The following is a 15922-nucleotide window of genomic DNA, read 5'->3' on the forward strand; positions in this document are numbered from 1 at the left end:
TGAGTTATGTGTGTTTAATACGCTAAGTTAATATTTGTTACAAGCTCAATTATTATATTAATTTTAATAAGAGTTTTCAGATAGTTAAATAGGTAATGGGCTTAAAAAGTATGGAAGTTCATTAAGTCATGGGTTAGGTTACTCCTTTTAGGATTAGGATTGCTTACTATATAAATATTTTTATCTTATAATGAAGTGATGACGTTTTTACACCAAAATTCGTGTGTTTGTTGCTTTGATTCAAGATTTCATCATTCTTGGTTCAATCATCAAAGAATTTATCAAGAATTCGTTCTTGTGGCATTTAATCAACTAATTATATCAAAGTTCGGTTGTTTTTACATCAATCGAGTCAAGGTTCATCCAAATTTCAAAATCTTAATTCAATCTCGGGTTATTTTCCGCTTCAAATGTTGGGTCTTCGCAGAGTATAGCTAAGGTTCGCGTCATCTTGTGTTCAAGTGTGCTTCTGAATATATGATAGAAATAATTGTAAGCACCTTGAGATGCAACAATATTCAATTCACGCTCAATTCGTTGTTGCATCTTTACCTTATTCATCACAAAAACTCTTTAGAGCTGATGGGACATTCACTGCAGTCAATAGAAACAACTTTTAATATAAACTTCAGAAGTTTTTGAATGAGTGCCTTCACTGCTTCTCCCTGCGTTGCAGTCAAATAAAGTCCAGGTTGGTATGCCGCAACATCTTGGCCAGTGCCTCTCATCTCTTGACTTGTAGCTTCGAATGCTAATTCGAGTACACCACTCAAGTCGATCAAAACCCCATATTTTGAAATAGGAATTCTATGTTCAACACGCAACAGGGGAGAGTCTCTTCTTGTTAACCACTTTCCCATGGACATGCAAGCAAGGTAAAGAAGTCCACAATAACAGGAAAGTAAGCCAATGAAGAAATTCCATTTTATTCCCTCTTCCGACAAACAATTTCTTAACTGTTACTCTTCCACAAAAATGAGCATATCTCTACTGTCACTCAAAATCCAATCCCATTCCAGCCACTAATCCATTATCTATAAACATTAATAATCGAAAAACAAACACAACAGTGTACTCAAATTGACATTCAGTAATAACTTCAATTATCTCAAATCTATAGTCAACAACGAATTTGTTATACTTCACATGTTCATCTAACTTCACCTCTTAATTGTGATTGAAAACACATCCCCTCACCCAGGCCTCACTTTTATCTTTGCAAAGAACCCTTCATAATCAACACAATACCTTGTTTTTAATGTCATCACTTCAGATTTGTTGCCAAGCTTGATAACTACCCACTCCTCCTTACATGATGGAAACATATAATGCAAGGCATACTAAGGGTGTTGAAGAGTTAAACGAATCAACAACTTTTGCTTCGGGAATTTATCATCTAGATATTTCTTTCAGTACTTTCAGTACAACTCCGATATATCATGATTCCAATCACACCGCAACACTTTTCCAATGAGCTTTAGCTCATCATACTTATTAAATTCCTTTAGAAAGAATACCAAAATATCATTGGACCTCTTTGCCAAAACACTTAAACTAGAGCCAAAATTTTTGTCATACCTATTCAAAAAGTCTCCCCGACCTCTTATAGCAATCTGCACCATATGGTTTTGGATAATCTTAACAATTTCGACAATAAGTCTCTTTTTCTTTTTCTTTCTTCACCTTCAGTAAACTGCCTCGCATCCTTCACCACCTCACTAAGTCACCATCGTTATGCACCATAGTCTCGTTCTCTTGGACTGAGAGATGTTTTGCACCTATCTCCAATTCAACCTGCACAACCAAATCTTCCACCATTAAAACAGGAACAACAGAACCATTTATTGGTGCATGGAAATAACATGATTAGTTGCCCAACCATTTCCACAGGCACTTTGATCTTTAGCGTGGTCGTATGATAATCTAAACTCATAATCTCTCTCCTCATAAACCAATTGAAACCTATTTTCCATGAAGCAAAGAGACTTCGATTTGATTGAAAATCTTGATGTAATGTTTTGTTCAAAATTTTATATATATTGCATACTCAAACCTCTAATCAAGTTTTTGACCTCATTAAAGGATTTGCTAAGTAACTAATAAGAGCACTTCTCCGATTTTAGCAATACTTCTTGAAACCATTATAACTCTTCACATAGAAACTCTATTTCTTCATCCATGGCAGAGGATCGCTGCTTTGATACTAATTGACACGTGCCAATATCGAAATTTGGGAGATTAGCAAAAGGATTGAATTACTAAGAGAAAATCTTGAAAGAGAAATTAGAGATCAGAAGAAAGATTGAAGAATAAGAAAAAATATTGAAAGAGAATTCGACAACAAGCAAAAAGAAGTCAACAATGAAATATTCATTCCTAAAATCCAAATTCAGCTATGTAGCCTTTTATCCTAAATTGACTACTACTGCCACATTAGCACCTCTTGCACATTTTAATCAATTAACAAAAGATAACAAAAAGATAGCAAAAGCTTTAAGTGAAACAGAGCGTTGGAGTTGTGGACAACGACGTTTAGTCTTAACAATTTAAATTCATATCAAGTGGCGCCCAGATTCTAACAAGAGGCTAGCAATTTGGTTCCAGTGCAGTCCAAGACTTGAGAGAATTTTCCAAAAAGTGCTAAACCCAGAAGAAAGTTTTTAAAATCATTTTTTTAAGTATTACATTCGAAATTACGTTTTTACCTTTGAAACTAACAAACAATTTCTGCATAATTGAATTACGGGTGTAGGTTTAGATACGAACCGAGCCAAACCCAAATATAGATTAACTCAAATTCGATTTGATAAAAAATTATGACAGTGCGAGTTTGATTCAAGTTCATCAAACTAAAAACTTAGGTTAATTCGAATTTGATTTTGTATTTAAATACAAGATTTGTAGCTCAACTCATAATCATGGCTTGGATTTAGCGTTCGTATTTGTAATTTAAATTTATAGCTCAAATTCATAACTCAAATTTGACTATTAAATTTTATTTATCAATATATTTTCATTTCATAATTAATGCACATTCAAATGTTCAACTCAATTTAAGTTTCCCAATCTTTAATCCTTGGCATGATTTTGAATCCATAAAATTTGAAAACACAAGTTCATTTCATAAGTATAATCTAAGAAGCACGGAAATGCACAGGAGTGTACGTTTCCAAGAATCCGAAATGTTTCGGTTTCTGAAACGGCCCGAAACTGGTACAAAACGTTTCGGGTCCGTTTCGGTAATTTTAGATAAAAGGGAAACGCGTTTCTTTAACAGAAAGAGTTTTCTATGCATACCAGGATTCTGAAAGTGTATCATAATTGGATTCTTGAAAGGATTTTGAAAGTAAATAACAAAAATAGTTTTCTGTGCGTAATATTTTTTTGGGCGTCTTCTTCTTTGCTGTCAATCTCCTTTGCCATCAATCTGCTGGGCATCTTCTTCTTTTGTTGGGTGTCTTCTTCTCTTCTTTGCTGCCTAGGCGCCTTCTTCTTCCGCTGGGTGTCTCAATAAATTAATTTGTTCCAGCAAAAAAAATGTAAATTTTGGCAGCATATATAATACTGGATATTAGCAGAGAAACTCACCAAGAAAGCATAAAAAAGCTCATTATGGTACAATGTATGTTTTTCAAAGAGAATGAATGTTATAGGTATTGGTAAAAATGAAAGAATATAAAAAAAAATCTTTGAAATAGAATTTTCTTTCTGCTTGTCCTTGAGATTATCACTGGAAACATTCATTCTCTATTAAAATAGGACAGCATTCAATATATTTTGATAAAATATATTGATTTATATATATATTTATTTTTCATTTTAAAAGATGAATATATAAATATTAATTTAATTTATACATACATGTTTCAAGAACTTGAATTTATAATTTATTTTTGGTATAAAATTATTTTGTTATATGTTATTTTAAATTGGCTAGAAAAAATCAATTGTTGTATTTTTTTAATTAAAATATAGGTTATTGTATTTTTTATAAAAATTTCGTATTTATAAAAAAAACCTTATATTTTTTATATTTACACGTTTCTCCACGTTTCCGTTTCCTACTTTTTTAAGAAAATACGTTTCTACGTTTCCGTTTCCACGTTTTCGCGTTTCCACGTTTCTGTTTCCGTGCTACCTAGAGTATAATCCATGAAGAAGATCGAAACATCCTTTACGTTAAAAACCCCAAGTTCCACACCATTTAATCATTTATAAACTAAAATGGTAATCGTAAATGAGTGATTCAGGGACACCAACCAAATTCTAATAATCTGTCAAGAAGAAATCAACAAGTGAGTCTAATGGTTCAAAATTTATCTTGAAGAATCCCCAGTCCAACCTGTCAAATTACACAAATCTGTAGATATTAATAGATGTAAAATAATACAATTAACCTTTACCAATAACAACCTTTACATATAGCCAATGATAGGACCAACATTGCAGTTGAAGTTGATTCTTCTTTCACATAGAACAACCTGTACATGTACCCTGAAGCCACAGGCAGAACACCTGGTAAAGAGACCCAATCTTGAGTGAAATAAATACCACGGCTTCAATCTTTTTCAATAAAATCATCACGTAATAAATCAACAAAGCCCAAAGTTATGTCTCTTTCCACTTCAAGTTTACCTATTATTGTACTGGCATGAATATGATCTCCACCAGACAGACATAAAGCTTTAACTAGTACACAAAAGTGCATACCATGATTCTTCTGTCTATCAAGAACTGCATGCATTGCACGACGGATGTGAAGAAGTAGACCATTATCTCCGCAATAATGAGTCAAGCTAGTATTTGTGGTGAATCCCCCTGTTAAGTAGTCATGTATTATGATAGGAACTCCCAACTCTCTTGCACACATAGCCTTTTTAATAATTTCTTCGCATGTACCTGCAGTAGCATTCAAGTAATGACCTTTAATTTCACCTGTTTCAGCCTGCGCTTTATAAATAGCTTCCTCACAAAGTAGGTCAATGTGAAGTTACAAAATATTTAACCAATATACAATATATATCAAGTAGAATAACTAGTATTATCTGATTATTATTAATTTATATGTTTCATATCTTTCTTATAATCATTAACATTACAATTGAGACCGGTTTCAGCACTAGAAAACTTGATTGCAGTCTTAACATATGCTCTAAAATATCAATATCCATGTTTAAAAAAAAATAAGTTGATAAATTAAGATTAACTTCTCATAATAATAGCATATAAAAAGAAATGATTGTCATCTTGTAATAGCATGGGTTGTGCCAAATTTACCAAACAATATCCATAATTTAGAAAAACAACGGGTACTGCTACCCATGTGCATATTCAATAACAACCTCATCTACAAATTCATTGGTGTCATTTGTTTTTTCTCTTCTAAACTAGTTATAGCATTTCATCAAAATAACCTACACAAATTATATCTTGCATCATTACACACAATGAAATATCTATTAGCTATCACACATATTTGATAGCCCCTTAAAAAAACATGGACTATTAGTAGTAGCTTAAGCTCTCAACAATAAATAAAATAGTGATTTTAATACAAAATTGAAAAGTGCACAGAGCATATTCAACTATCATAAAAAATTCCAATAAAAACTAATGAAGAGGCGGAAAAATTTGAAAAGGGAAAGTGAAAGCTAAGGCACTTATGAGAAATAATCTTATGATACAAAATATTTAATGGAGGGATAGCTTGGTAGTTTGAGGGCAGCATGAATCTTCTATTTATAGCAAAACCCTCATCTCACCTTCTTCAAAACTAATCAAAAAACATAAAAATCACCCCATTCCCGCAAGACTTATTGCTATAAATACACATGTTTGAAAGAGAAAAGAAACAAAATTAGTTAACTACATCATACATTTAAATGGTCATAAAAAGAGAAAAAAAGAAAAGGTTAACAAAAAACTCAACCTAAAAAATGCAAATGGGTGGGCAAAAAATCTTCTCGCAGTGTCTTCTGAGCGAAGGTAATGTTACCTCAACCTTACTGTAAATAATTAGGTAGAATAAATGAATACAGTTTTTTAAAAAAAGGATTGAGAACTATTTCAATATATATCCAACAAATTGAAACAAATATTAACCACCTTTGATGGTTTTCTCACTCAATGCATGGCTCTAATCCAATCACCCCCACAAATCAACATGTTGACAGATTCTGGTGATAATGATGCCCCATGAAGGTCAATAACTCTTGATCCAACACTAAAGGTTTGCTCTAATGCTACATAAGATATTGGAATTGCTAAAATTTTTGCAGCCATCCGAGAAAGAACTTTGAACTTCAAATTATTTGTCTTCTACCATTGAAGAGCATTAAAGTCAGACAATTTGGTTTCCTCATTTGTTTATAAGCAATCTTCTTTGAGGTATACATCCAACTCTGTCTTGACAATTGGTTCAAATTCTACCTTCCTTAAGTGTTGTCTTAAGCGTTGTCAACCTTCGTTTTGCACAAATAAACAATGAGTAATACGATAATCATATACGTGCCTACCAAAATTTTCATTAAAAACATTTATTACATAAAAAACTTTCAAAGTTTAAAAATTATCCTTCTTAATTTAAGGGAATTATAAACTTATCTAAGTCACTAGCTTGTGTTTGTACATTTTCAGTGCTTTATAGGGATAAAAATTCCATATACTAGCTATATAAGGTTTGAAGAACCTTCTTGACATTTTCAATCTGTTCAGTTGCTTGATTTTCACCATATAGAATGGGAAAAACAAATTCAATCAGCCTAAATTTGATCATGACACAAACATTAAAAGAAAAATGAATAAGGCAAACATCAAATTTAATATAAAAAATTATTAAACAAAATGCAAGATTTCTTGAAATTTACCTTGGACTTAACATACTAGCCACTACCATAAGCAAATTAAACTACCCCTAATACTTATCAAATTTATTTATCATTTTAGAAATCATTCAACGAACAAAAGGATCAGGATCAAATTCTCTATCTCTTAGTATTTCTTTTATTCTAAAAACCTCAACATAGTATAAATTAGAAGTAAGGTAATCTAATCATAACACAATATTACTAACATCATTAAAAATATGAAGAAAATCACAAACAACAGCGACCAATTGCCACTTCTTTGCAATTGGGCAATTAGAATCATATTTATCTCTCCTTTGAAATCCAGGAAACATTTCTTTGAATCTTAATGTAACATCTAACATCCTATAAATGTTATTCCATCTGTAGGGCAATCTAAGATGAGTGTCCTGTACTTAATGTCTAACTATTGAGCAACCTCATTCTATCGGGCCTCACTGTATTTGAGATATTTAATACTTTCTCTCACATTGCCTATTGCCTTTTTGATCCCTTCGACCCCATCTTGTACTAAAAAATTAATAATATGCATTGTACAACAAACATGGAAAAGCTTCCCATCACAAATCAACCTTCGTTGAACTTTAAATCCTTCTTTAATACAACTAGACAAGTATCATTTGTGCTTGCATTGTTTACAGTAATCATATGAACTTAAGACAATAGACATTGAAATAAAAAAACTCATATGAAAAATGTATTTCATTCAAATACATAGCTTTAATAGAAAATTGAATAAAAATATAATTATTTTACCTTCTTTTCAATCCCCAATTCCTTGAAACAATTAAATAATACATAGGCAATGTTAACAACTTTTCTAAAGCGGGGTAGGTGGACAAAATTGATCACCCTTTTATTCAAACACTAATTATGGTCAACCCAATGTGTTGTGATCACCATATATTCAATATGTTAGACATCTGACCTCTAAAGATCAATAGTTACACTAATTCAACTAAAATCCACAAAAATTTTCTTTAACTTCCTTCGTTTAGTCTCATACAAACCTTTCACAATCTGCCTTTAAATGTTTTCTTCCAATTTTTTCATATAGAGGCTGAACAAATCTAAGCAAAAAATTGAACACAACATGTTCAACCAACATAAAGGGCTTCTCATTCATGAAAACCATATGAGCCACTACTTCTTTGACTTTAAAAAAACCCAAATTTATTTCAACACTATTCTGTTAGGACTTCATATAATGGCAGGGCACAAAACCAAGGCACACCACAAAAGCAAGACAGAAAGGAAGACACAAAAGCAAGGCAGCAGCTGGACCACTATGAAAATGCAAACACGTGGCAAATAAAATCAAGGGTAGTTAGAGGAGAAAAGGTTATAAAAATAGAAAAAAAGAAGGAGAGAGGGGAGAGACATTTTTCAGGAAAAAGTAGGCAGCTTCGACTGAGAAAGAAAGTACCTAGCCTCTCGAAAGCTAGGTCATTTGGGGAGAGGAGAAATCAGAAAAAGAAGCAGAGAAGGAAAGCCCAACCTCTCGAATGCTGGTGATGGAGCCCTGAGCTTAGAGTTTCTTTCAGTGTTTAGTTTCGTGGTTTTTTTCTTTTCTATTGAACTGGTTTGTAAAGAAAATAAAGCTATATTCGAATTCTATGGATGTTATTTTCTTTAGTATCTTAGATACATTCTGAAATCTCAATTTATCATTCTATTTTAATACAACTTTCCTTGCAACTATTACTGGTTTATTGCTCTTGTAACTGCTTCTGTCTAGCCATTGTGACAGCACCATATACATCAGTGCAGTAGCTTCCGAGTCGATTACCAGAACTTGATACCAGGTACCTATCATATTCACACTACATTAATTTTATCAATACATTTAGCATAAACAATTACACTAAACCATAATATTTGTTAAAAAAATTACCTTATGGTACTCATATAATCCTCATGCTCAAAATGGGCGAAAGAGAGAAAGATTTAGGCTATATTGATTCAACACTATTGAAGTTGACCATTGCTTGCCCACCTTCCAAAACTTGTGGTCGAAGAGCTTTCCTTTTGGACACACATCCATATATATGCCTTTTCATATGAGAAGTACTTCCAATTTTTTGTACTTTAAATCGACTATTCAAGGAAAACTAACAAACAACATATTTGTTATCCCCTTCAACTTCAAATAATTCCTTGGGGAAACACTTCCAAATGGTTGATGTCTTCTTCTTCTTGAATGTTTTAATTACAATATCATCATCTTCATTAACATTTCCTTGAACATTAACTTCCATAGACATTCTATTTGTACCCTTTCTACCTTCATCAACTAAGGTAAGAGCTGAAGGTTGACTTGAACCTCCTAGCTCCAACTTCTCTTGTTCACCATCTAAATCAATTAAATAAAAAAAATCATTGCAAACTAAATCAACAAAACTGAAATACCAGTATGAGAAGGATATTAATTGTTAATATGAAGGGAGAAACAAAGTTATTTATATGTAAATGAATACCCATAGCAACTAAGTATGGAGTTCATATAAAACTGAAACATAATAACCCTTCCACTTAACGGTTTTGTTTTGGTTGCTTCCTTGAATATGTCAATTATCAAGTAATGAAATATTGGAAGCTCTACACAAATTTTTTTACTGCATATGCAATCATCAGATTTGACAAGTTAAAATCTTTATATAAACAAAAACCATTTCATAATTGACCAAGTCAACTATAAAAAAAGACTACACAAATTTAAAAGAGTAGACATAACGCAATTCATACTGACTAATTAATTACATAAAATGATGTCTAAATAAATGTTCAATATACCTAGACTACTCAATAGAATAAACATATCTCATGAAAGGCATCCATCCACTTGAAACAATCACAATCCAAATCAATATAAAAAATACAATTTAATCAATCAATAATCAACCATTAAACAACTAAAATACTAATATAAGGACATCAATTTTTTTTTTCAAAGAAAGGTTTCTTGAGTATCCTCAGTAGTTAGAAGATATTGCCAAAGGGATTGCACCTTCTTCAAATTTTTATGTTATAAAAACACATTCGAATACTAAAAGATAATTCAAATGTACAAGAAAGTGCATGAATAAGGAAGGAGAATTTGTTTAACATAAGAGATATCTAACTTATGAGATATGTGAAAATGGTTGGCAGTTTAATTTGTAATTTTATATAAAAAAATTAAACAAAAAAATTTCAGTAGTAATTATGTTATACAAGCAAGCAAGTGGTAACAAGGATGAAGAAACATAATCAATTTACACAAACTCAAAACATTAATATATAGAAAATCTGGATTTCTTGATTATAGAAACCCATTTCCTAACAAGACAATGCATTTCAAAAACTATAACTTTCAAACATTTTAAAATACATTTCAGAAGCATTCAAACTAGACCTGGCCATGGTTCATGAACCGCCGGTTTACGGTTCGAAAACATAAGGACCCTGAACTGAAACCGTAACAGGACGGTTTGTCCACGGTTCGGAACCGACGGTTTCGGTTTGAAACCGATATTGAACAGTTAATTCTAATACATAATCTTAATTTAATTTTTAAATTATTAATTACAATAATTGAAAATTAAAAGAAAGGCTTGGACTTAATTACAATAAATAAAATTAATTATATAAATAAATTATATGATTAATTATAAAAGATAATAAAAAAATAATAAATAAAATTAATTATAGAAATAAATTCTATAATTAATTATGAATTGTATAAAAAAAATTAAAATTAATAAAAAATTAAGAAAGAATTTAATTAAATTTAAGAAAATTTGATTGAATCGAAAGATTGAGAGAGTATTAAGAATTTAAAGAATGAGAATGAGAGTTTGAAGGATTGAGTGAGAGAGTGGAGAGATTGAAATTTGAGAGAATGGAATTTGAAGGAGGATATATAGGAAAAAACTTTTTTGAAAAAAATTAAAAATAGGGGGGGTTGAATTGAGATTCAGAGAAATTGCAGGGGATTGGTCGCCTGATTTTCTCTGAAAATTGCAGGGGATCCCCTGCAATTTTCCCTTCAAGCCAACGGTTCCCTGCGCAGGGAACCGTTGGCTTTTTTAAAAATATTCAAAAAAATATTCAAATTTTTTCGGTTCAGCATAGTAAACCGCCGGTTCATAAACCAGGTGTGAACCGGCGGTTCACGGTTCCAATTTATGTAAACCGGAACCGAACCGTAGAACCCCGGTTTCGGTTCCGGTTCAGTCCGGTTTCGGGTTTGCCGGTTCGGTTTTAGGTGGGCCGGTTTCGGTCCGGTTCACGGGCCAAACCGGCCTGTGGCCAGGTCTAATTCAAACATTTCAAAACAAATTTCCAAAACATTAAAATGCAAAATTTAATGAAACATTTTAAAAACATTAAGGTTGGGGCTGACATACAAAACTAGAGTTAGGGTTTGGGTTTGGGTTTGGGTTTGGGTTTGGGTTTAAGTTGTTACTAACGATGGAGGTTATAGGAAAGTTAATGATAACAAGTTCCAGTGAACCATAATGACCACAGAGAGAAGGAGATTGGTTGTTAGAATAATGGGAATAATGAATGGTGCAACTACGCCTAACAACAAATTGAAGGGACTGACATATGGTTGTCAAAATACTGGTGGTTATATATTGACCTATATCACAATGAAAGTCAAGGGGAGCTAGGATGACTGAAGCAAAAAGGAGGAGTTTCATCACTGCGTTTAATCAAGAGGAAGACATGAAATTCTCTAGAATATTTGAAACATGTATACGATGTTGTTCTTATGATTAGTAAAACACAACTATTTTATTAATTATTCAACTCGAATTCGAGTTACGAGCCAAATTTGTTTTAATTTGAGTCATTCGATTGGTTTACAAGTCAAGCTGAGTTGAAAATAATTTGATTCAAATTTGGCTTGATTTATAACGCGAATAATATCTTTGGCTCACATTCGATCCGAATTTGACTCAGTTGGGTTTACCATTAAACGGGTGAGTATTTAGATTTTTGAAATTTATCAAATATCACTTTAACAATGAAATAAGTCTTTTAGCCTATTATAAATTAAATTACGTAATATACTCATTTTCACCTATCAAAAACAAAAAAGTTTTATTCAAAGAATAAACATAAAAATGATTGAAAATAAATATCTAAAATACATTATCATTATTAATATGTTATATTATTTAGACTTACTTTTGAATTATTGTAACTTTTGTTTAATTATTTATGAACTAACTTGTGAAATAATCAAATTTTGATAAAATTAGGAGTTTGTTTTTATTAATTTTAAAATAACTTTTGAATTTAGGAGTAAATTTTAGAGTGGAAAATGACTAAAATAGTTTTCAACTTTCATAATTTTTTAAAAATTTTTTAATAAATTCGTTACACTTTTTGAATATATAAATATTAATTTTTTAAATTAAAAATATTAAAATTTGAGAAAACTGGCCAACAATGTCATTGACTAGAGACTATCATAGGTACTATTAGTGACATTATGAATAATAAGGGTGAACAGGGTTACACATGTTGAAAATGCAGAAATCGAAACTGATTAGTTTTTAAGTTTTACGAACCAGTCCCAAAACTTGTACAAACATATTTGTACTTGAAGTAAAACCTGCCTAATCAATTTTGATTATAGTTCCACCTAGTATTGTTCATAGAAACAATCTTTTTTTTTTCAATTACTTTTGCAATTTTTAAGTAATGTTGCAATGGCTACTCACCCAACCTCAAATTAATCTATCATTTCCTTAATTTTGAAAATTGTTATGTCACTCTTAATAAATCCACCAACATTAACAAACTCTTCACTTTGAATTCCTCCCCAATCTTCCAACAAATAACCATTTAACAAGTAAATAAACAAAATAACATTTAACTTATGGTCTTTTCTTTTGTATCCTTCACCACATTCATCTCAAATTCAAAAACTCATTGTTTCGATATTGTTGATACTTGCAAGAAAAGAGGCACAAATCAACAGTGTTAAAAAGTCAACAACTGAGAGTTTCAGGGTTTTAACGATTTTATTTGACAATAATCCTTAAAGAGTGACGATTGAGAGTTTTCTTCTTCTTTGGAAAAAGACATCATGTAACACCTTACTTTAAAAGTTTAACCTCCATTATAAAGTATCATTTAATCTTTTCTTAAACATGCATTCACAGTAACAAATACATTCAATACATCAAAATTACTAAAATGTCATCACATATACAAACACAGAAAAAAAAAAAAAAAAAAAACAACCCCAAGTATCATACATATAAAATCCAAATCATACATAATGATAGTATGTGTCTACATGTCCAAAATAACATGACATCAAATCAAAAATCAAAAACATCAACCAATTGAATCATGGAGTCTCTCTCATGTTGCTCCATTACTAACCAGTTTTCTCATCACCGTTACATCATCTCTCAATTGTAAAACCAAAGAGAAAGGGGTGAGACATAAAACACCCAATAAGTAAGGAAAATCTATCTTACATCAATCAATTCATATCTATCCCCATTTAAATCTATCTCACATTTAACATCTCAATCTCTCTTGTCATCTAGGGTTCATATCTACCTTATCTTAGATAAGTTAGAGTGCTAGCATGTACACAATATGTATCTTAACTATGGTGAAAGCAAACTCATCTATCATTCTTTTATATCATCATTATATGTCAATTGGACTATGTTAAGGAAGAGATTCAACATCTTAGCCATATGACTTATCTCCAAGGCTATCTATGTCTTGATTTGTCCTACTATGGTTGCCAATTACGGACACCAATCAATGAACTCTTTATGTCTTAGCATGAGTATGTCAATCGATAAACTCATAATTTTGGTATACACAATTGTGGACACCAATCGATTAGAAAACTTTTGAAAATTCACAGTTTCACAAATGAAACTCTAAAAATGACAATTTAACCCATTTTTTGGAAAACTTATTTAAACACAACTTTAAGATATGAAATTTCAGTCAACAAAAACTTAATAAAGTTTGGTTTAACTCAACTTCAACCAAGAATTTAAAAGATGTGAAAATGAATTTTTGAGAGAGTTTTCAGATGAAAATAATTATTATAATCAAAACAAATGATTAAAGATTACAAGAACATCTACTTAAACTTTAGCATCCCTTTAAATGTAACACTCATTTCTAAATAGATACCCCCACTTGGAATACATACTTGAAGATATGTGTTATCTTAAAACATCCTAAAAAATCATACGCAATAGTAACATAAATGCATGATATTTAATTAAAATTTTCACAATCCCTAAAAGTGTAATTAAAGTATATGACATCACCATAATTATCACTTAAATCCAGTGTCTACAAGAAAACTCAATGTAAGAACAATTGCAAAACAAATCCAATGCAAAACAACAAATAGGATAGTCCACACAGGCAAATGACCAAAATGCCCTCTACTCATGTAATGTCTAGACCTGACCTATTAGCTCAGTCGTCAACTCGTAACTCAACAATCCTATTTATAAAATTACAAAAGAATATGGTAAGTGAAACACACTCAGTAAGTAGGTGATCTCTCAATCCTATGCATATAGTAGTAAACATTAATATAGGTCCAAATATTTCATGTTCTATCTAGTTGTGGTATTTTAAATGTTATACTAGCATTCTAAATGCCCATCCCAATATCTCTGCACCTTAAGCCTCAAACTCAAATATTTGTGTCATCCCTGATGACTAATACCCAATAATGTATATTTGCATCTCGGACACTTGGTGAAAGCACGTGACATCCCTAATGTCAACTCTATAGTGTTCCTTGCACATATGTCAGTTGAGGACTAGCCTTGATGCTTTCATAGCCACACTACATATAGCTTGGTGATAAGTCACACTACACAGCTCAGTAACAGGTCATATTGTATATAACTCAATGATAAGTTACATTACACATAACTCAGTGACAAGTCTACATTACACTAAGCTTGGTGGAATAACCACACTACACACAACTTGGTGGTGAGAATAAGGTAATGCATTGTTTCAGTCTTCGATTTGGAATCACTCTAGTCCAAATCCATGCCATCATCCATAAGTCAAGCACATCTATGACCATTCTCATCTCATACTGCCTTTATTAGGGCTTTATCTTAGTTTTTCTCAAGTTTATCCCTCAGAGGAGTAAAATGGTCATTACTATAGTTACACATAATCATTACCAACTTTTTATCTCTTCTCGCAAAAATCCATAATTATACAAAAGAGTATGTTTTCTATATACGAGAATGTATGTGTGTTTCCAAATATACCTACATGAGCATGCATCTAATTTGTATACGCATGTATCTTAGGATAGGATACACGATCATGTGTCCCATACCACATGGGCATGTACCTAATCCCAAAATAACATACCAATGAATTTCTTCTACACGAGGATTGTTCATCCTCAAAAGCATATAGTTGTGTAGCGTCTATTTGTCAGATTACGAATTTGACTTACAGTAGCATTTGAGACCATCCAAACACAAATCCAAGTCCACAAAATCTTACCACAACATATAGAAACATATCTAAAATATTCTTCAACAAAAAAAAGGGCATCAATAATGCACCAAAATCATAAAGTAAGTATAGCTTTGCTTAATACCATAATCATGGATGATGATAACTCTAAATTCTAACATACTTAAATTCTGATTTTTACTCAAGACATCCTTATACACAAATCAGATCACTAGCCATTAATAAATCATTATATTCATGATTTTCATCAAAATCTTGTTATCCAAATTTATCAATTTCAATAATAATAGTACACATGAACGAACTAACACTAAGAATGCAAATCAATAAACACATATATACAATACTATTAATGTCCATACAATCATATAGAGGAATTTGCAAATCATAGTCTAGTCATTGTACTTACCTCTATTCCAATGGTGCAATTAGTCTTCACAGGGTAAAAATCTTCTAAGCAATCCCTCATGCTTTCTTAGCTTAAAGAACTTACAAATTCCCTTTCTTTCTCTCTAGTTTCCGTGAATATGATTGCAAAAGTAAAGCAAAACACGTTTGGA

General features: G+C 31.4%; 1 protein-coding gene across 1 annotated transcript; it reads right to left on the bottom strand.

Moving 5' to 3' along the window:
- Positions 1 to 4266: 4266 nt before the first annotated feature.
- LOC123196630 (ribulose bisphosphate carboxylase large chain) lies at positions 4267 to 4984 on the bottom strand (the record flags this gene model as incomplete). The annotated part of the gene is given in 2 exon segments (XM_044610681.1): positions 4267 to 4342; positions 4443 to 4984. Coding segments are annotated over 2 exon segments (618 nt in total), but the record flags the coding sequence as incomplete, so codon positions are not given.
- Positions 4985 to 15922: the final 10938 nt, after the last annotated feature.

This window comes from Mangifera indica, chromosome 14 (genome assembly GCF_011075055.1).
Source record: "Mangifera indica cultivar Alphonso chromosome 14, CATAS_Mindica_2.1, whole genome shotgun sequence".
Classification (NCBI taxonomy): domain Eukaryota; kingdom Viridiplantae; phylum Streptophyta; class Magnoliopsida; order Sapindales; family Anacardiaceae; genus Mangifera; species Mangifera indica.